The sequence below is a fragment of the Anarrhichthys ocellatus genome, unplaced genomic scaffold (genome assembly GCF_004355925.1).
Source record: "Anarrhichthys ocellatus isolate YVR2014 unplaced genomic scaffold, GSC_Weel_1.0 scaffold20, whole genome shotgun sequence".
Classification (NCBI taxonomy): Eukaryota; Metazoa; Chordata; class Actinopteri; order Perciformes; family Anarhichadidae; genus Anarrhichthys; species Anarrhichthys ocellatus.
This window is the reverse complement of record NW_022280050.1, coordinates 2,193,140-2,214,538: the sequence shown is the minus strand read 5'-3', so window position 1 is coordinate 2,214,538 and position 21,399 is coordinate 2,193,140. Positions and strand designations below refer to the sequence as shown.

The following is a 21,399-nucleotide window of genomic DNA, read 5'->3' as shown; positions in this document are numbered from 1 at the left end:
GTTATTTCATTACTGCTAATGGGTCATAATGTGTGGAGTTTTGTGAAAACTGTGCCATGGAAAACATGGTGATCGCTGAACTAGCAAATGGTGAATTCATAAAAGAATTCATAAAATTCCATTTAGAATAGAATGGAATGCTGGATGGAACATGCATGTTCTCGAATTAGAGTGTTGACGCGTCATCTTCAATATTGCTACCAGTCTATCTCAGAGCTCACTACAGGCTGCCAGTGTGTGCTGGACCCTGGTCTTGCCTCCTGCCGTGGTTCTGTCTTATGCAGGTAGTAGCCCTGGCTTCTCGGAACCAATGCTGACGGTGAGCGTTTGAACTAGGGGGGAAGACTCAGTCGCGCTCTTGAGTCCTGCATAGTGATCACTGTGCAGGGCAAGCCGCAGGCTGCCGTCGGCACACAGTAAAGATGGTTGGCCAGTCTTCAATGCTACCCGTCTATCTCAGAGCTCACTACAGGCTGCCGGTGTGTCCGATGTAGGATGATGGGGTAAGATACTCTCACCTAACTTCCTACATTAGGACAGTGTTTCTATGCTCTCATTCACTCACTCATGCTTTCTCTCCTCACAGGTTTCTATGGATCATGGTTATATCTGGACCCTGGTCTTGCCTCCTGCTGTGGTTCTGTCATGTGCATTGAATGTGTTGTAACTCTGTAAATGTTGTTCATTCTGTACACATGACATCTATTGCACTTCTGTCCATCCTGGGAGAGGGATCCCTCCTCTGTTGCTCTCCCACAGGTCTCTTCCTCTTTTCTCCCCGTTAAAGGGTTTTTTGGGGGAGTTTTTCCTGTTCCGATGTGAGGGTCCTGGGACAGAGGATGTCGTATGTGTGCAGATTGTAAAGCCCTCTGAGGCAAATTTGTGATTTTGGTCTATACAAAAATAAATTGAATTGAATTGAACCTGCCCCTACTGTTTTCAACAACTCCACAGAAGACGCCTGGACGGCTCTGAGGCAGGCCGCGGAAAACCACTGCTCATAGGGTCTGCAGACCGTCAGATTTTATTCTGATGATGTAGCATGGTGCTAATTTCTTATGAAGATATTTCATTTTATTTTATTCGACTGTGGTCAGGCTTCCTGGGGGGCTCCCCACCCATCTTAGCTATGCTGGGATGGTGAAGGTCTATCACAGGGGTATTTAATTATAATCCCAAAAGGTTCCAGATTGAGAAAATCTCCTCGTGCAAAGGACCGGAACATTACAATAATATCTAATTTGCACTATTTAGTACTATATATATATATATATATATATATATATATATATATATATATAGTATGTGTGTAGTCAACAACTGTCAAATCAAATAAAGAAAGTACACATCAATTACATTATTATTCTCAGTTTTCAAATTTAACTGGATGGATTATAAATAATACATAGAAATACATAAATAAATGTTCTCTCATTGCAAGTAAAATAAGGGCTCCATCTAAAAATAAAATACACAAAGGAGAACTTTTTGAAAAACTTGCATCTTAAAAAGTAAAAGTAACCTTTGTAGACATGAAGCAGATGCCATTTTTGTGAAAATATATTCTTTCAAAGTTCCTTTTAACAAATGTTTTTTTACATTTAGTTTACTATGATCGCCGACTGTCATTTTATTTAAATTTTCCAACATTTTTGCAAAATTTCCATTTACATAGTCAAATGTACAAAACACGTCTGTATTAATAAAATAGGAGGAGCCCTTATAAGAGATGGGGAGGGACAGGCAGTGAAGAGGAGGATGTATCGCACTTTCTGTTAGTTTTAAATCTGGTTATGTCGAGACAAAACTAGCAAGAGAGAGAGAGAAATAAATAAAAACAGAGTGAGAGAAGCATGAAAGAGTGTCCTGATAGACCCAGCTAGGCTATTCATTACTCCCTGAATGCCAGCCGGTGTCAGTTATATTACTGCAAAGCCGTCCCTGACTGACGGCCACGAGTGGGGGGAGAAAAATGGCTGCAGAATACTGCTCGATGCCCTGGGAGAACACAAGGGAAGGGCTGTGATGGATGGGTGTGTTTGACCCAGGCGGAGTGGAAGGCAGGGATGGGTCTCTTCCAGATGAGACAGGGAGTCGGCAGAGCGCCTGCCCCTCTGCACAGAGCACCCACGCCTTGTCAGGATGAGCGGCATCTCGCTAAGCGGCCTCTGTCAGTGCTTCTATCACTCGTGTCAAAACAGGTGCTCTCCATATTCAATAGATAAAACTGAACCTCACGTGATGGGAATACAGAAGCACAGCGATAGCCATTCACTGACTTTGTGACAGGCCTGATGTCAGCATGAGGGCAGATACCCCCCCATAGCAGTCTCCAACATCATGTATCAGACAGCTTTGGGATGATTTTATGCCCCATATAGCCTTGCATATACAGTAAAAAACAATCAGAGCAGTTCGTTTTAGGTTCTCATCCTCAGTATGTGCTGTCTGCAGCTACCATGTCAAACTGTGTGCTGTCTCCAAACTGTTTTTAATCCAGGTCTCCGTGTTCTGTTCATTTCTGGGACTTTTTCAATACTGGTCATCTGGCTGATCTTATTCTGACAACTCCACTGCATGTGTTAATGAAAGAGAGATATGCTGTTTTTAATAGTTAAACTAAAACAATCAGAATTGTATTTATTGTAATGAAGTTAATGAAATTAAAATGAAGAAAGATCTTTTTTTAATCAAAATCGAATATCTTATATTACTGAGATCTTATATTTAATTATTGTACACAAAGGTTATGAACATACCCACATGTCTAGCAGCACAGGCTTGCAAACCAATAACAACTGATAACTTTGGATGGATCAAATTCAGAACACATGAAAAAAGTGTGTATTGTGAAGTTCATTCATATACATATTTGCATTATTTTAGTGTAATTTATTTTTTAATACGTTTTGTGGTAAAAACAAATTGTGTAAAAACTATTAAGGACATTAAAACACTAACATGTACTTTACAACATGTTCATTGTTAGCAAACTGTGGGTAAAAAACTATTGGGATATGCTTCTTCTAACTAACAAGGTCTTTTAAAAAAAAAACAAAGTGCTACCTCGGCTGCCTGTGATGTAGGCTACACCCACTTTAAGTCACACATGTAATGTAGCTTACTTTCATAAATGGTTCCAATGTCAGAGTGCAATGGAATGCTACTCATCTGTGTAACAGCCATTAAAGTGTCTCACTTTATCACCCTCACTTTTCTATATAGTAATCTTGTTTGGCCTTCAAACCATCTCTCTCAAAACAGGTTAAAGGTCTTAATTTGACCTTTTCATCACTCAGTTGTGACACACGCTGGAGGCCTTCAGACATCAGATGTGTGGTTAATGATATTTGTACCTCCAGGTCACACTGTAGGCGGGCTGATATGCAATGCAACCCTGTAATATTGGTTAAAAGAGTTGTTTGTTGGTTCCTGGGAACCACAAGGTGTCCAAAGGGTGTCAGGTAAACTTCATTAGCCTTCTAGTATTTTTCATTTCCACATAAAAACAACAACATATTATATCTTTGTATCTGACAAGATGTCAGATGGTAGGTGTACAATTCATAAGCCTACGATCTGTCAAAGAAACGGAACAACCCGTGGATGTTGATCTTTGGCTCAACCGTTGAAAAAGATCCTGTTGAACGTGTGACGTAGCCTATGCTGACGTCTCGTGGTTGACGTTTGCGGAAGCAAGTCGTTGCTATTTAGCCTGTTAACCAAAACAGAGGGGATATTTTCATATTAACATCTCCAATAAATCGGACATTACTTCAGGTATCGCGTTGACTCTGTCCAGGAGACTTCCCGGTGGACTCTGTGGCTGTCCGACGACCGAGAAGTAGCCAAACATCGACTAAGATGGAGGTAAATGTTCAGTTAGCTTTAGCCAGTCTGGCTCAATTTAGCGCGTATAGCATAATATATATATATATATATATATAATAATATAATGCTCTGCTGTTTGTAATACCGGCTCTTGGGGCTTTGAAACAGGGCTGTAAACACCAATTTATTAGGTTAAGTTGTCCTTTTATATTCTGTTTACTCAGCGAACTTCATTCTAGATCTTTGCTATTTAAGTTAAATGCGCTGAATATCGATACGTACGTTACTTTGTAGAACATGATATTACTCTGAAGCATTCACAGCATTACTCAGATACAACCGGCATATATATTAACCACGACGACTAACCGTAGGGCTCCGATAGCTGTGTAAATGTCGACACAGGGGAAAGACGAACCTTTCTTAAAGTCGAAATATAAGTTAAAGTCTTTATACTTGGTCATATATACGTATGCCGAATTGAAAAGCGACTCTCAATAAAGCGTAACAGCTTTCAAAACATGCTTTATCAACAATGTACTTGTGCCGACAAGCAGGGCAACATTAAATTTAGGATTTTTCAAAGGAAATACCGTTCTGGCTGTAAGACCCGGTAGTCAAGCTGTCAAAAATAACAGGAAAAACAGGGCACACCTGCAGAGCTTTTAAATGTCATTTCTTCTTTTTCAATTAACTGAAACAGGACCCTGGTGGTTCTGGAGCAGAGTCTGCATCTCCATCACCAGCAGGTGCAGCCAAGTCAAAGGTACAGCACAATCACAGGTTTCTCAAAGAGGCAAACCTGTCTAGATTTGTATAAACGTGATTAATTGTTCGATATGTGTTTTGGTAAAGATTCATGCTTCTATCTTTTCTTTCATTATATTGTATTCTCAGCTGGACACACTGTCCAAAGATGACCTCATCAAGTTTGCAAAGAAGCAGATGGCGGCCATGCAGAAGATGAAGGGCAGATGTGCAGGTTAGCTTGAGTCTAAATGATGTAAAGGCTTGTTTGGCTCTGTGGATGAATAGTGTACGTGCTGTATGTAAGTATGTGACATTACTTCCTTTTTCAGATCTGGAAAAAGAAGTTAAATCCCTCACACAGCAATCCAAAAATTATAACAACAGTTCAGATGACTCCACTCTGATACAGGTTAGTTTGTAGGGCAGAATTTCATCACGTGTCTGCTTTACATGTTCCTCTGTCAACAAGCTGTGCTTCATTTTCCTTCCTGCATCGTGTGGGTGCGTGTTTAATAGGAGCTGACTGAGAGGATGGATGCCTTACTACTGGAGAAGGCAGAAACTCAGCAAAGTCTTTCACTATCTCGTAAAGATCTAGAGAAGACTAAGCAGCAAGCCGAGGTGAAATACAACACAAATACTAAATGACTGATTCATGTGCCAGTTTTACTGAATTCTACAGGGTTTCTCTGAGCACTCTGTGACCTTTGAGATTGTTAAATCCATTGATTGATGCATGCCGCTTATAATACAGATTGCGTAACAAAACTGTTCTTTTTGTGCAGGGTGATCTGTTAGTGCTGCAAGGAGAGCTTGCCCGTGTAATAGAAGACCACCAGAGAAAGATCAAGAGCCTAGAGAGCAGTGTTGAGGAATCCAACAACAAACACCAAGAAGAAGTGTCTTATTTCCAGAAATTGCTGAAAGAGCGAGAAGAAAGTGACAGGGAGAGGGAGAGTGAAAGAGAAAGAGAGAGGGAGCGCCTGGCTGAACATGCCAGTGCAAAAGAAAGCGCCGAAGAGGTCCGCCTTTGCTTAGAAGCTAAGCTGGAATCCCTTCGAGCTGACCTGGAAGCGACCCAAGAGCTGAAATCCCAGGAGATCGGCGAGCTGCAGGAGAGCCGCCAAAGGGAGTTGACAAAGACCCAGCAGGAGGTGGAGAACCTGAAGGAGGAGCTGGCTCAGAAGAGTCTGCAGCACGAAGACGAGATGAGGGCTCTGGAGGAGGACTGGGAAATTGAGAGGGAGCGTCTCCTGTTGCTCCACGAGGAGCTGACGGAGCAGCTCGCTCTCAAAGGTAAAGCGGCACTTCGTTTAAACAAAGAGGCCAAAACAGAAGCCTAATCTCTAGATTAGAAAATACTTTTCCAGCTAACGGTACCCTTTATTTTTCCAGACAGCTACCTGCAGGATGTGCAGGAGGAAGACGAGGACCCGGCCCGCGGTTCAGGGATTGCCAAAATGCTGGAGCTGTCTGCCTGCAGTCAGGGGGACTCCAGCCACAGCGATGGGGAGGAGACGGAGACCGGAAGACTGAGAGCAGCCATGGATGAACTCCAATCCCAGAGCACCATGTTGCAGGACGAGCTCACCCTGCTCAGCAATGTGAAGAGTGAGCTCGAGGCAGAGCTGGAGAGGGCCAAGGAGGAGTTTCAGATAGAGAGAGAAGAGATGGAGTTCAAAATCAATGAGTTGCAGATGAGCCGGGAAAGTGCTCCCAGTGACCCGGCCGTAACCCTGGACCCTGACCAACAGGAAGTCCAAGGAGACTTTCAGCAGCAGAGTGAAGCGCACAAAGATGGAAGCGAATCAGCAATCAGTCCTGTGGTCCAAAGCCCTTTGAATCCAGAGGCGCTGAAGGCCCAGTGTGAGGCTCTGACCAGAGAAAGAGACTCTGCTGTGACCGAGTGTCAACACATGACAGACATAATACAAGGTGTGGAGACAGAACTGGGTGAGAAGATGACAAATGTTGTTCTTCAGTACAAAGCCATGACGGAGCAAGGTGCAATTGCTGAACGGGAACTCCAAGACAAGATGGAACAACTTAGCCAAGAGAGGGATGAAATGTTGGAGGAGAGAAACACTCTGATGAAGAACCTACAAGACCTGAGGCTGAAGCTTGAAGGTTTCGCAGGAGAGGACCAGAAGCTCCAGTCGTCCGTAGAGGAGCAAACAGCTTTGGCCTGTGAGCTGAAGCAATCTGTGGAGGAACTGACCCGGGAGAATGTGGAGATCCTCTCCCAACTGCAAGTGAAGGAAAACACGACTCAAGAACTGAAAGAGGTGGTCAACATGCTGACTGAAGAGCGGGATGAAATGCGGTCCCAGCTTCAGCACAGAGGAGAGGAAATGGAACAGCTGAACAACGATAGGACAAAAGAAATCGAGAGGATGCTTCTGGAGAACGAGAAGGATTTGAAGAGCCTGGAAAAAGAGAGGGAGGATGAAGTGCAACACCTGAAAGAGGAGAGGGAGAAGATGGAGGAGGGCCTGAGAGAGGCTTTGGAAAGACGACAGGAGACGGTTTCTGCTTTAGAGCTGACTATCAAAGACCTCTCCACAGAGAAGGCCGACCTCCAACAACAGTATGAAGAGGCATCTTCTGGGCTTTCCAAAGCTCAGGAAACAAGGGAGCATTTGGGCTCCGAGATGGCCGCCCTGGAAGCTCGGCTAGAGCAGGAGACGTCTGAAAAGAATCACCTGGAGGCAAAGTTAAATTCGCTGGCAGAGGAGGGAGATCGGGCCCGCACCTCCATCACAGCCCTGGAGGAAAATCATTCTGGCATGCTCAAAACCTACACAGAGGAAGTTGAGGAGCTCCGAGCACGTGTGGAGGAGCTGGAGAAGGAGAAGGTGCTGCAGAGGAATAGTCTGGAGGAGTCTCAAGGGGTGATGGGATTAGAGGAGGTGGTGAAGGAGCTCCAGGCTCGTATCGCAGACCTGGAACAGGAGAGGAGCATGTCGAGGAACAACCTGGAGGAGGTGGTGAAGGATACCGAAGGGCTGCAGAAAGACCTGGAGGATATGAAGTCCGTCAACGAGAAGGTTAATGTGGAGAACCAGAGACTGCAGGCTCACATTTCTCAGATGACTCAAGAGACAGAAGAAAAGGAGGAAGGGGAAATGGAGAAGGAGACGAGAGAGCTCAAAGACCAGCTGACAGAGAAGGATTCGCTCATATCTCAGTTGAGGAATGAAATTGCTGCTCTCCAGGTGAGAGAACAACACTTTGTAGTCTACAAGAAATGGGAATTCAACCTGATTTTAGTCCCTGACCATAAATATTCTAAATAATGAATTGTGATCGACCATTTAACTGCCTAATCAGACATGATCAAGAAGCCACAATAATCAGATTCATGACGGCTGTCTGTAAAGATGCCTTTTCTGGTAGCACCATTGGAAATTGCCAAAATCCCAACTGTAACACGGTGACTTAAAGTTATATAGTAAAATATTTAACATGTGCAGGTGACGGCATGACAAAGGACAAGTTTGTCTAGAAGGCTGTCTGCATTTATTGACAAAATAACAGATAAATGCAACGTTTTCTTTTAGCTCTAGAAATACTGCCGTTGTTGTTTTCTGTCACTCGGAGGAGGGTTGGGTTTATCCACTCAACCTGAAATCCAATTCTGGAGAAAAACAAAAAGGATGCCAATTTTTTGGGAAAATTTCTCTCATGGAAATGATAATGTTTGAGTAAAAAGATTAGACATCAGCAGCTTCAAACCTAAAAACAACCCAATACTTCCTTTAAAAACAATAAACAATCATGTGTAATTTGAGTGTTTTTTTTTTTTTTTCTTCTTCTGATGTTTTCTCTCTCAGGAGTCTGCTGCTCAGTGGACTTCCTCTGAGGAAAATGCAGCCGGTGAGATCACAAAGAAAATAGGTGACACTTGTTGTTATTTTACTAAATATATGGTCTTTCAAAAGAAACAATTTAGTTTGCATAAATTATAGATTATAAATTACTCAGACCTTGTAACTGCTGCTCCCCTCAGCTCTCCTGGAGAAAGGACTCAAAGAAAAAGATGAGAAGATGAACAAAATCAAGGCCGTGGCCATCAAAGCAAAGAAGGAGCTGGAAACCAGTAAGAAAGAGGTAGAGTAAATGTTGCCTTTCTATATTTAACAACATGAATATGGCGTTTGAGTTTACATGCTACAGTGTTTCCTGCAGGTTATACTTTTTTCCCCCCTGTGCTTACATGGCTGAATCCACGATTTATTCGTTTTTTCTTCCAGGTTGCATCCCTCAAGGAAGAAGTAGAATCACTGAGAGCAGAGAGGGAGAAAGTGAACAGCTCCATGAAAGATATCATCCATGGTGCTGAAGGCTACAAGGTAAGTGACTATGTGGGACAGAAGAGCTACCAGAATATCCTGCTTACATTCTGTAATGGTGTCTGACAGTAAAAGTTACTTCCACAAAGACAGTGATGCAAATAGCTGCTGCCAGGTTTAGACACCGGACCTGCAGTCAGTAACAGTGGCATATTTTACTGTAAGTCATTATTTCTACTGATGTACCGAACGATGAACTTAAGAACAAATAAAAAATATTTCTGCTAGATTCCAAAATAGAGCATGGGTAAGTATGTAATGTACTAATATTCGTAGTGTTTTCCATGTAAGGATATTGACAACACAAAGCACTATTTATAAATATTATTTATTTTGCCTCCATGGCTGATTGAAAGTGACAGAACGTGTTGGTGTCTAGATGTCTCTCCAGCTGTTGGACTATTTAAATGATTATATTTTCTTTAAAGGAGAAGTCCAACATGAACTGACCCGAAATGAAACTGACTGTTTGTGATCGTTAAACATTTGATTCATTGTATGCATTCCTAATATATGCTAATTGGCAAGTGGAAGCATGCTTGCTTTGAAAATGTCATTTCTTTCCCCCCGATTTCCCTCGCAGAGGTCTCCATAAGCAGCCCCCAGACGGCACTGTGCTTTACGACTGTGCCTCCATTAGAGAGGAAACCAGTCTGTTGTGTCTAATGAGAGTTTTGTCCCACATACTCACATCTGAGATGCAGTGTTTACCTTCACTGAGCTGTCCACTAATGAATGAGTATGTGTGCGTTTGTGTAGAATATGCAGATAGATTACGACAGGCAGACGGAGCAGCTGGATAAGGAGAGAGAGAAAGTGGTGGAGGCGGAGAGACAGATCACTGAGCTGACCAAACGACTCAGCAGTGCTGTCACACTGGTAACGCAAACAAACACTCAATCACACACACCTGAACATTATTACTAACAAATGCACAAAACTGCTCTCACCCTCCAGCAAATCTACGCAGCAGTGCCGCTTCGTCCAGCAATAGATCTGTCCAATGCTTCTCTCATAACTCAGTTTCTATCTGATTTACAGTGAGTCGTTTTAGCCAGCGACACTTTACCCAGCCACAAATAGCCCATCGGATGTGACTGGGTGAGCTGGGGAGAAATTTGTAAAGATGCATGTGTGTGTGTGTGTGTATATATGTATGTGTGTGTATATATATATATATGTGTATGTGTATATGTATATGTATGTACTGTGTATATATATATATATGTGTGTGTGTGTGTGTGTGTGTGTGTATATATATGTGTATATATATACTGCTCTCCCCAAGCTCATAACTGTCGCTTTCCAATGAGAGAACAACAGGCAGGTAAATGGAGCGGACTATAGCTTCCATCTGCTCTGTGCTAGTGCAACACGGTTCTCTGAGACACAGGTTTATACTTGTGTGCACTCATGGGTCTCGGGGGGTGGGTGGGGGCGGCGCAGGCAGACTGAGAGCTAGTCAGGGATCTAAGAGTACGTCTGGACATCTCTGTTTACCGATCATAGCTTCAGTGTTTGGCTGACAGATGAGGGGAGGTAGCTGCTGCTGCTGCTGCTGGTTCAGTGTTCCTTGCAGAGAAATCCCTCAGAGCCTGGCGCTGTCAGATTTGCATGAATGACTCTAGAATGTGTCACGTGTGTTCACACAGTTGTGGTGCATTTGCCCACATGTGCATTTTCAGGTAAAAGCCTTGAATCTGAAATGAGCACAACGGCAGTTGAGAATATTCTCAACTCATCAGAGTCAAAACTGGGACCCCTTGTTTCATCGAACGTATTTTCTCTTCCTGAGAAGTCGCCATCTTGGAGGTGTAACTGTATCACCTGATAGAAGAGATACCATGAACTGTTAATGCTTTTACAGACGGAGACACTTAGCAGTGAGAAGGAGAACCTGCTGGCCTGTATGGAGATGACCAGGAGCACAGTGAAGCAGCTGGAAGCTCAAAACCAGGAGCTGCAAAGACAGTCAACCGGTCTGGACAGAGACCTGCTGGCTGAGAGAGCCATGAAAGAACAGAAGATCAAGGTAGAAATAAGGAGAGATGGATACTCTGTGTTAACACCAGCCTCTGCTCCCAATCTAGTATTTTGATCTTATAATCGAGCCACATGGTTCAAAGGATTTTACAAATACTGACTAACTTAAAAAACTCATATGACCTACACGGCTGTACGTTTATAAAGGTTGATATAATTATATGAAATCACGGTACATAGACACTGAAAACCCTTTTTTTTTTATGTGTGTATGCATGTGTGTTGGCTTGCTTCTCCAGGACTTGTCATCTGCAACGAAGGAGATCGAAGAGCTGTCAGCCCAGCTCCGCAAGCAGCAGCAAAAGTCTCAGCAGACTGCCCAGGAGCTGGAGCAGCTACGCAAGGTACACACACACACACACACTCTGCTTCTCGGACACTAGTGTCTCTGAGGGCATGTCCAGTCAAGCGACTGGACTGGTGATGGCCGGCCTGCAGCTACAGCAGCACCTTTCACAAAGAAAGAGAGCAAATGTAGCCCACAGCACAGAAGCTGCTGTTTCTTTTCCATTAGTGGAGTACAGCAGTATACGTGGAGGTCTGACTTCATGTCATGTGGCCACATTGGTAGTACAGCCCAACAGACACAGTATTTGTGACTCAAAAGTCACATTCACAGATAAAGAAATCTCTTGAAAGACTATTTTATTGTCATATCCATCTTTTATTTAAGACTATCTTTAAGTAGGACAACTGCTCATTTTAAACTTGATTTGGCTCTGTAAATTATTATTTTAAGTCTTAAATGATCAATAAAATGATGGATGAAGATGACGTCAGTTGTTGAACAGGAGTTTTCATTCTAAACTAGCTAAAGGTTTGAGAGAATGACCTGACTGAAGAGAGATCAGGTTGTAGCTTTGCTCGCCGTAATGATGTAGTATCTTGGCTCTGCCTCTAGGAGGCGCAGCAGAGCTCTCTGCTGGACATGGAGATGGCCGACTACGAACGCCTGGTGAGAGAGCTCAATGCCAAACTCTTGGATAGAGAGGAGTGTGCTGAGGAGTCAAAGGCCCAGATAAACACTCTGACCCAGAAGGAGGACTCACTCAAACAGGAAATCGGTGCGTATGAGTCGCTAAGATCGGTCAGACCTACAACCGGTGTGGTATTCACCAGTTCTACATTAAATATGCCATCAAACAAACTGCATCAGAGCCATCACACCAGAGAGGGCTGACACTCACCAGCCCAATTATAATTTCTAATAAAAGAATGCACAATGTACTCTAGGTCCTTTTGATATTGACAAAGTAATAAATACTGCAGGTCTAACGTTAGTGCACAGTTTTAGGAACTCCAGTCCGCGTCCGCTGATGGTAAACATCTATTATTCCGGCAGAGCTGTAATGATTTACTGTCTACGTGTAGCTGCAGGGCCCTCTGTTTTGTGCCATTTTCTGCCTCTCTCCGTGTTTCTCTGCACTGTCGAGCTGTGTAATAAATGAAAAAGGCGAAAAAAAATCTCGGGACACTATGTTTTTCTACTAAAATGTTTATTCTGTCTGTGTGCACATCTGCCTGTGTGCATGTGTGTTTGTCTCTCCAGAGGCTTTGAAGTCCCAGCTGGACCAGGGGGAGGAGAAAACCTCCAAGATGAAACAGCTGCTGGTGAAGACCAAGAAGGACTTGGCTGATGCCAAGATGCAGGTGTGTGTGTGTGTGTGTGTGTGTGTGTGTGTGTGTGTGTGTGTGTGTGTGTGTCCCACCCACAGGATTTTTTGTTACCGTGTGTGACATTGCTGCCTGATGAATGTAAATAGTGTTATGTGGGCATGATCGTTGGGGAGGCCTTGAAGATGTTGGGCATAGTTAATGTGTTGCCGTGTTTGTTTATATGGGTGTATGCATCTAAATTTGTGTGTGTGTGTGTATGCAGGAAAGCTCCCTCATGATGCTGCAGGCCTCTCTGAAAGGCGAGCTGGAGGCTAATCAACAGCAACTAGAAAACTCCAAGGTATCACAGCCAGAATTCCTAGAAAAACTTCTCTCAGCTATCCCTTTTGGTAAAGTATCTAGTTTTATAAATCAACATTGTCTAACATTAAGGTCTGTGTGTGTTTGTGCGTTGAGATCGAGGTGAGTGAGCTCACGGGTGAGCGACATCGTCTGCAGGAGCAGCTGAGGTCTGCGTTGGAACAGCAACAGAGAACCAACAGCTCCTTGCAGCAACGCATCAACAGCCTGCAGCAGGAGAGAGATACTGCTAAGGTACACACACACACACACACACACATAGTACTTAGAGAGAACGGCAATATATAGGGCGGCAAAAAAAGTGCAACAACATTTGTTTTGTTAATTGATTGCCGATGAAATGACTAATCGATTAATCAGCTTCTTGTTTTTTGCACCACTGAGATGTGACTGCAATCTTTTGGCTGTAGAAAAACATGTCTAATATCTAAGACACCCCCAACATGTACTATCTATCTGCAAATGTGGAACCAGCCAAGAAGCATTGAGCAAACTCTTCATATGCTTGTCTTATTTTTTCTGACATCTGTATCTACTGCTACTCTGCGCAAAAGTGTTTTTAGAATCTCCAGTGAACGTGTGCTACGTTATTTACTGCACATCTTTGTGCTGATTCCAGGCTGAGCTCATGGCAACATCTGGCGAGTTTGACGGCTATAAGGTGCGAGTCCACAATGTGCTCAAACAGCAGAAGACTAAAACCACTGCCCAGAGCGAAGGAGACTCAAAAGTAGAGAGGTAAGGACGACACCTGTATGACAATTGTGCATGAAGATGCAGGGTTGCAACCAGAAACGGTAAACATATCACGTGGGAAAGAATTTAGATGTTTTTGTAATAAAATTGCAGGCACAGAGGCAGCTACTCAATGGATCATGTTTACTATGTGTCAGTCAACATTGTCGGACTGGTGTGAACATAATGAATATGTGGTGTGTCTGGCAGGGAGCAGTTTTCCTCCCAGGTAGAACAGCTGAGGTCCAGGCTGGCAGATAGCCAGCAGAGCCTCCAGAGCAGCACGGCCGAGCTGCAGCAGCTCCAGACTGAGCACGACACTCTGCAGGAGAGACACAACAAAATCCTGCAGGAAAACGTCAGCAAGGAGGCCGAGCTCCGTGAGAGGTGAGCTGGCTTGTCCCTCGTTTACAAAACGACCAAGTTTATACATTATATGTATTCTCACACTCCCGATATGCCTCCTAACATTTCCTCTCATATGACATTCCTACTGATTCTCACTCTGTGTCCGCCTCCAGGCTGCTGTCGGTGCAGTCGGAGAACGTGGCTCTGAGGTCGGACGTGTCCCAGGCTCAGGCTGACCTGTCTTCCCAGCTCGAGGCCCAGCGCCACACCTACAGGGAGCAGCTGAGGAAGCTGCAGGATGACCACCGGGCCACCGTGGAGACCCTGCAGAGCCAGCTGACCCGCGTCGAGGAGCAACTCTTCCGCCTGCAGAGCCAGAACAGTAAGCATTAAAACAACTTGATCCGTTTAAATACATCAGGCAATAAGTACCGGATTGGAAACAGGTGAGGTAACAAATGTATCTATTATATTATGAGGCAGAATGATCCAATAAGTGAATGCTGCTCAAATAGACTGCAGTAATGCACTGCATGAATGGTATCATGTGAAGAGATCCATCAAAGCATCTGCAGGTGTTAAGAGCACTGAAGTTTCTGTCTTGTTTGCTGTGCTTCTCTATCAGAGGAATGATGGGACAGAGAACGGAGGAAAGGGCGTGTTGGTGTGTTTATCAGTAGAGCAGCATTGGAAGCTCATTCATCACCTCCCACACAGCTGCCCTCTGCAGTCAAACGGCAAATACACACATTGACTAGGAAAAGGGTGTGTGTGCGTGTTTCTTCTCTTTGCTGTGTTAGCCAGGTGTTGGCGGACCTCGTCGGCTCCATTCCCGCCTCTCAGTGTGGCGAACAGCTCACTGTGGCATCTGGAGAGACTCATCATTAGCGGCTCGCACATGCACACCAGGATTAGCCCGATATATGTGTGTGTGGGGGAGGCAATGTTAGCCTTTACTGAAAGTTGTGCTTGAGCCTTTTAACCTCTGTATTTGCATGTAATGGCAGTTAAAATGCAGAAGGGTTCAACACCAGTGTGTTTATTGGTGGGCCATAACACTGCTGGCCCCTGGACCATTTTTACTGGCCTCATATTATTTTTTTAATGAAAAAAATAACAACAGTAAAATTGATCTATATTCATTGTTTTGTCCCGTTTACTCCTTAATCAATCCTATATATCAGAACATAAACACAAATTACAAATACTGGTTCCAGTTCCAGAAACTGTGCTCAGTATTTGGGTCCAGGAAATTCATTCTATTGTAAATTTCTGTCTTTTAATCCCCTCATAGCTTTTACCACTACAGGTTGATTTATCATGAGTCTTTCCTCCTGAGTGGTGAGCCTATAACAGATTTAATTAATTACATCTGTGCTCATACTATGACGAGGAGTGTTAAGTCAGGAGAAGTATCAGAAGTAGCACCATTACGCAGACACAGTATTATAGGCCAAAGATGTTTTTCTGAACCCTGATCAGGCTACAAAATCTGATCAAACTCCAATGCATTTACACAAACAAAGCAGATGTACACATGTAGCACTTCAGCATCTCACTCCGCTGCATGTGGAGAGGAGGTGTGAAGCTGAGGGGAGGTTTAGTGTCTGGTCTATTGGTCCATTAATCATAATCTTCTCTTTTGTCCACCAACTCCCTCAAGAGCCTCACCCTTCTTTCTCTCCTTTCTATTCACACTTGTTGTCGTCATTGTTTATGCCAACTGAAGATCTGGTTCACACCAATGTGTCTGGTGCCCCCTCATGTCGCAATGAAGTAGGACACTGACGAACAATTTGGTGTTAAATTAAGCAGGGGTTGTGTTTAGTGTGGTTACAGATTGATCCTCGGCACAGAGTTCAGAGGTGCTCTTTGACAATAGGCATCCAAAAAATATTTATTTATGTATTTTAAACCCTTATTTATTTAGCTTTTGCACTGTTCACACTGGTAAACATCAGGCAACAAAAAATGAACACAATTTTTGTGTTCAACGTAACAAAAGAGTCTTAGTTGAAACTTAAATTACAGATAACCTTTGATTTTATCCTAGTTTATGCAACCCACCCTTTAATAAATTATGAATATTTTTAAATAACAATCTTGTTTTGAAATGTATTTTTGTGTTGTTTTACCGCATTCTCTGCTTTTTAATATGCTTATATTCACCTGCCAAACAATTAATAACTTCTCTCAACCTTTACACACTTTCAGGTTCAGTGGCGGTCCAGTCCAGCCGTAAGTCCCTGTCGTCGGACCCCCAGCGCAGAAACACGGACCACAACACGGCAGGTATGGGAATAATGGCCCTCAGCGACCTCCAGTCTATGGCCAGAGAGGAGGGCGAGGGCATGGAGACCACCGAGACAGAGAGCCCGGCCCCTGCTCTGTTGCCCCTGCCCTCTCTGGAGCAGCTGCTCATGTCCCCGGACCCTAAACAAGGTATGTTTGAAACTGGAGGGGCCCCTTGTAACAGTTATTCAGTTTTGTCAAAGCAACGTGCACAGAACTCTGCATATTTAATCAAAGACAAACGCTGAACACTCATCCTGTCACCATCTTTGTATGGGTCAAGGAATGGTAACTTGTAAATAAGTAAAACAAATTCTACTTCACCATAGACTGGAGGGATTGTTATTGATGTATTTATGTATTGTGCTATGTAAATCAGCTTCTCTGCCCATGACTTTCTAAAACTGTGATCTTAAACTTGTCTTTGGTTTGGTCCCTAGAGCCTGTTGTGTGGACGGTGGAGCCTACCAAACAAGAGCTCAGTGTAAAGCTGATCACAGCCACGCGCAGTATGGAGCACATGAACAGCCTCCTGCATGAAACTGAGGCCACCAATGCTGTTCTCATGGAGCAGATCACCGTATGTATACGCACACGAGTAGACAAACAGTCAGAAAACGCAAAGACATTTTTCATTTTAATTCCACAGCATATTTATTCAAACTGTTATCTGTTGCATGAGTGATTTCAAATTACTTATTGTTAATTCTAAGTGATTTTAAATATGAAATAGTCAATTTTATTTATATCACAAGTTTGCCTCATGAGGCTTTAGAATCTGTGTAGCATACGACATCCTCTGTCTTTGGATCCTTGCTGCAAATAAGGAAAAACTCTTAACGGTGGAAATAAATGGAAGAAACCTCAGGAAGAGGAACTGAGGAGGTGTCCCTCTCCCAGGATGAACAGATGTGCCACAAATGTGTCTACAGAATAACCAACATAATGGAGACAATACATATGAAAGAAACTAAACATATATTGTGAACATATATGAAAAGATGGATCCGGGAGGATGTTTGATCTCTTAGATTTTATTTAATTGAAGAGATAATGAAACAGAATCTGACGTATTTGTTTGGCAGCCATGTAAATAACACAACCAGTGTTCCATTGGTGTCCGATACAGTTTTCACAACAGTGTCACAGTAACAAGAACCTAAACGGGCCGGTAAGCACCAACAGTGATGTCAAACAGCCTCGCGTTGTTCACAGTCCCCTCTTTGTCCAGAAGAAAGTAGAACTTGTGTCCTTTGACCCTGAGCGGGATGAACGAGGGGGACTCGTGTCTGTGAGCGTGACAGGCCACCTGGGACAGAGGCACTGTTATTCTCCGGCCCCGGTCTGGTCCCAAAAGCGACTGCGTGGAGACCGTCACCATCCTCCCGCCTTGATGTAAAACCACCCGGCTGACGGAGCGCCTGCAGAACAGGAGCCCGAGCCCGACGATCCCCGCTCCTATGCTCAGGCATCCCAGCGTGAAGCCGTACCTCCAGGCGCTTGACCCCAGGTTCATCTCGACACTCCACATCCCGGCGAGTCCGGTGGTGGTGGTGGTGGACGTCCTGGTTTTCGCTTTCTCAGTAGCGCCCCCTGTGTCTCTGAGCCCAGTGTAAGCGAAGTGGCCCAGGTACGTCCAGAAGAGAAACTGTCCGCCGCAGAAGACCGAGAGGAGCCGGAAGAAGCGGGTCCTGTCGTGCTCGAACAGGGCGACGTCTCTAAAGGGCTGCGCGGAGGAGCAGAAGCCGGCAGCCGGCTGTCTGTGAGCTACACCGCGACTGCTTCTGCGAACGAATATCTGCTGAATATTGACGAGTCGAACTTGTTTGGAGTAATACTCCAGGGCCCCGCAAAGCAACCGCGCTAAACCCATCTTTCACGAGCATAAACGGTTTAATTATCCCACACTTATTTCACCAGAGAGCTTAGTTAATAAATGTTCAAAAATCGTTTCAACGCTTCTCTCCCAACGCACCAGACAGTAGCAGCAGCTCAGAGGGCGCCGCCATACTTGTTATGTGTGACGTAAGTTTACGGGAAGTAGCGCGGTCCAAAATTCATTTCCGAGCGTGTGCGTAATGCGCGCGTATTATAATCGACATTTGCAAACCAACATAAATCCATTCGTATATTGGCTATGTTTTTATTATTAACACCTACATTTATAACCCAATAATAATGTAACTCTGTATACTAAGACAATGTTGCTTGCTGTTTACTGGTAAATACACTTTATTCACCATTAATTTATCCGCCCGATGTATGTCGTGCATCCCTACTTGTTTCCTGTTAAAATGTTCAGTTTTTCTTTTCATGGTTTGTGTTTTCTTCAACTTGCCAGACATTGGTTGCTCATCTATTGACCAAATAATAAATCTTGTCCACGCTAGTGGAAGATCTAGTGTGTAGGTTGGTATGCAGATTTTGGGAAACTAATAATATTCAATGCAGGGACGATGCCAACACTTACGCCTTTATTATTTAACGTTGCCGATATATGTTCTACCTGCCTCCGTAGTTGCTGAAGAGTGAAGTGCGTCGTCTGGAACGAAACCAGGAGAGGGAGAAGAGCGTGGCCAACCTGGAGTATCTGAAGAACGTCCTGCTGCAGTTCATCTTCCTGCAATCTGGCAGCGAGAGGCAGGCGCTGCTGCCCGTCATTCACACAATGCTGCAGCTCAGTCCAGAGGAGAAAAGCAAACTGGCGGCCATTGCACAAGGTACGGTCGAAGTGGACAGGCTTTAGAAATGCTCACACAAATGGTCTGTTAATCATGGTTTTACACGCACGCACGCACTCACACACACACACACCTCTTGTGCTGCAGGATATACTGTCAATGTCTCTGCCATTTCTAATCGGGTGTCCTTTGATCTCCTTTGTGCAGGTGAGGAAGAGGGGTCCGTTTCTCGGGGCTCAGGCTGGAGCTCCTATCTTCACAGCTGGTCTGGGATCAGATAGACTTGATGATCCACCAACCCAACACAAACACTAGGAGCACAGTGCCCAGATGTTACCGGGCCATTTTCTGTGAAAACATGTACCAAGCACTGATGCCGCACATTTGAAATTAGTGGCAAAAGTTGGAGGTTAACTGGGGCATTTACTAAATTTAGGGCACACCATAGAAGGGACTGAGGAATGTATCAGAGAAGTGTGTGGTAGAGATGAAATCATTTGACATTAATATTGATTTGAATTTGCGGTGCAATAGTTGCATTAGTCTCCTACCAATTAAAGTTAACTGTGACACATTCCTGTCTTCCTCACTCTTACTTTTGATCCGTTTTATAACTGGTTACTGGACATTTCTTGAAGGGGAACTCAAACGGCATTATAAGACATCATTAGCACTGTGGAAAACATTGTGTAACGTACATGATGTGTACACATCATGGTAATAACTAATAGCATGAAATAACTGGAATATCATTTTCCGATCTTTGATTACTTTCCAAGATTTTTCTTGCACTTCTATTGGGCTTGTCCTGTGTAGCACAGTACATTGTACTGGAGTTTTAGCATATTCGGTACAAACCGTATATGTTTTTAACAATATTTAAGGGCATGATTAAATGTTTTTTTTTAATATGTCTTACTACCTTGGAGGCCAGCTGTCTTCCCCCCCCCCCCCCCATTCCTTCAGTAGGAAAATTGACACTTGCTTGAAATACATCCCAGTAAACATTTAATTATTTACACGTTGCCTGGATTCATCACATCCTAGAGTGATGGTTGGTTTGAGATTTTGTTCTGGTTACTGTGTAGGTAGTTGTTATTATTTGTTGTGGTTGTTGTTATTTAATGTCAAATTTATGGTTGTTATGATTTCAATGGTTCAATCTGTTTTGGGAATACTTTGTGGTTTTGTCAGTTGATGTGCTGCTGTAATTGCCGAAGATGAAAGATTTGTTGAGACTTCATCTGCAAGATAATTCTGCACAAAAGCCCCCCCACACACACTCACTCTGACATTACGCTGCTCAAGTCCTACTGACGCTGAAGATAACTCGCCTGTTCATTCTCTCATTCCAGTGGCAGCTTTTTTCTGTGATTCCTTCAGCATAAGTGAATGTATTTTTATTGAAGGCTTTTATATTTATGAGGGTTCATCTCAGGAGGAGCTATGGGAGATTAACTTAAGGAATTGGATATGTATAAAAATTAATGAGCATATACAGGATGTTAACTTGACGGTTCTTATTTTCTTTTCTGGTTGTTTCCGGCTGTAAACAAAAATAAAGTTAACATGGAGGAAAATGTTTCCAATTACTTTCATTATAATGCATTTTGATGTGAAAATTTGCATCTGCAGTTCATTATATAAAATCAGTCAATTTATTTCAGCAAGAGGATTTACGTATTTTGAAGCATACCTGTTTTACAGATATTTAACAGGATAAAGTGAGTCAGGAGGAACACATGCAATGAAGAGGGACTATAAGATCACCACTAAAGTCTAATTTTGCTTGCAGTGTGAAACGATGCTTCCATGCAGGTATTCATTGATTGTCTCGTTATGAAAGTCCTCATCCCTCTTGGAGGAGGGAGGAGGGTGTAGGGGCTTCCCTTTTAAGGAAATATATGTCGTTTCTCGTGTCATGACGCAGTCAGGGGAGGAAACAACAAATAGTAGCTACTGCATGCAACTGGGGAGGAAAGAATAACATGCTTTATCTGCTGATAAGGAGGAGCAGCACTATCATTAAAACCTCGCTGAATGTGATGAATTTCTGATATTTTTCGCTATTAATATTATCTTTTACTATCTTCTTATTTTGCAGAACCTTGCAGAGTAGTAGTGTGCCAATTATTCCCATCAATCTCTATCAAAAGTGAGGTTCTTGGTGTGGGACTGGTTTCTTCACGGCACCCGCTCGCCATGTTGAACTTCTGTGGTTTCCGGTGGCCAGAAAAATGAAAAGTCAGACTTTCCATATATTCTGAATTGATGCTTCATGTGATTAAAAATGGATTAAAAACTGCTCAACAGTTTGCTGGAGCAGCAGTCAGCATCAATCTATTAACTAGAAGGCTGCACGTCTGATCTGTTATGACACAAACATACTG

At 43.5% G+C, this 21,399-nt stretch overlaps 2 protein-coding genes across 3 annotated transcripts; one reads left to right on the top strand and one right to left on the bottom strand.

Moving 5' to 3' along the window:
• Nucleotides 1-3,681: 3,681 nt before the first annotated feature.
• On the top strand, nucleotides 3,682-20,955 carry gcc2 (GRIP and coiled-coil domain containing 2). 2 transcript variants are annotated; one of them, XM_031858551.1, is made up of 24 exons: nucleotides 3,682-3,870; nucleotides 4,535-4,597; nucleotides 4,729-4,813; nucleotides 4,911-4,990; nucleotides 5,098-5,202; nucleotides 5,367-5,877; nucleotides 5,977-7,796; nucleotides 8,415-8,478; nucleotides 8,591-8,691; nucleotides 8,835-8,933; nucleotides 9,693-9,812; nucleotides 10,801-10,965; nucleotides 11,216-11,320; nucleotides 11,878-12,040; nucleotides 12,526-12,626; nucleotides 12,856-12,933; nucleotides 13,050-13,187; nucleotides 13,573-13,691; nucleotides 13,899-14,075; nucleotides 14,210-14,418; nucleotides 16,251-16,478; nucleotides 16,769-16,908; nucleotides 18,847-19,048; nucleotides 19,217-20,955. In XM_031858551.1, exons 1-24 carry the CDS (start codon nucleotides 3,865-3,867, stop codon nucleotides 19,288-19,290), a joined length of 4,953 nt encoding a protein of 1,650 aa, XP_031714411.1. In that variant the 5' UTR covers nucleotides 3,682-3,864; the 3' UTR covers nucleotides 19,291-20,955. The 2 variants fall into 2 exon arrangements, 1 of the variants encoding a protein (XP_031714411.1); XR_004213121.1 differs by lacking the exon at nucleotides 19,217-20,955 and having other exon boundaries at nucleotides 16,769-18,353; nucleotides 18,847-18,932.
• Nucleotides 16,779-18,371, bottom strand: tmem223 (transmembrane protein 223). The gene has a single exon (XM_031858552.1). It carries the CDS (start codon nucleotides 18,199-18,201, stop codon nucleotides 17,488-17,490), a length of 714 nt encoding a protein of 237 aa, XP_031714412.1. The 5' UTR covers nucleotides 18,202-18,371; the 3' UTR covers nucleotides 16,779-17,487.
• Nucleotides 20,956-21,399: the final 444 nt, after the last annotated feature.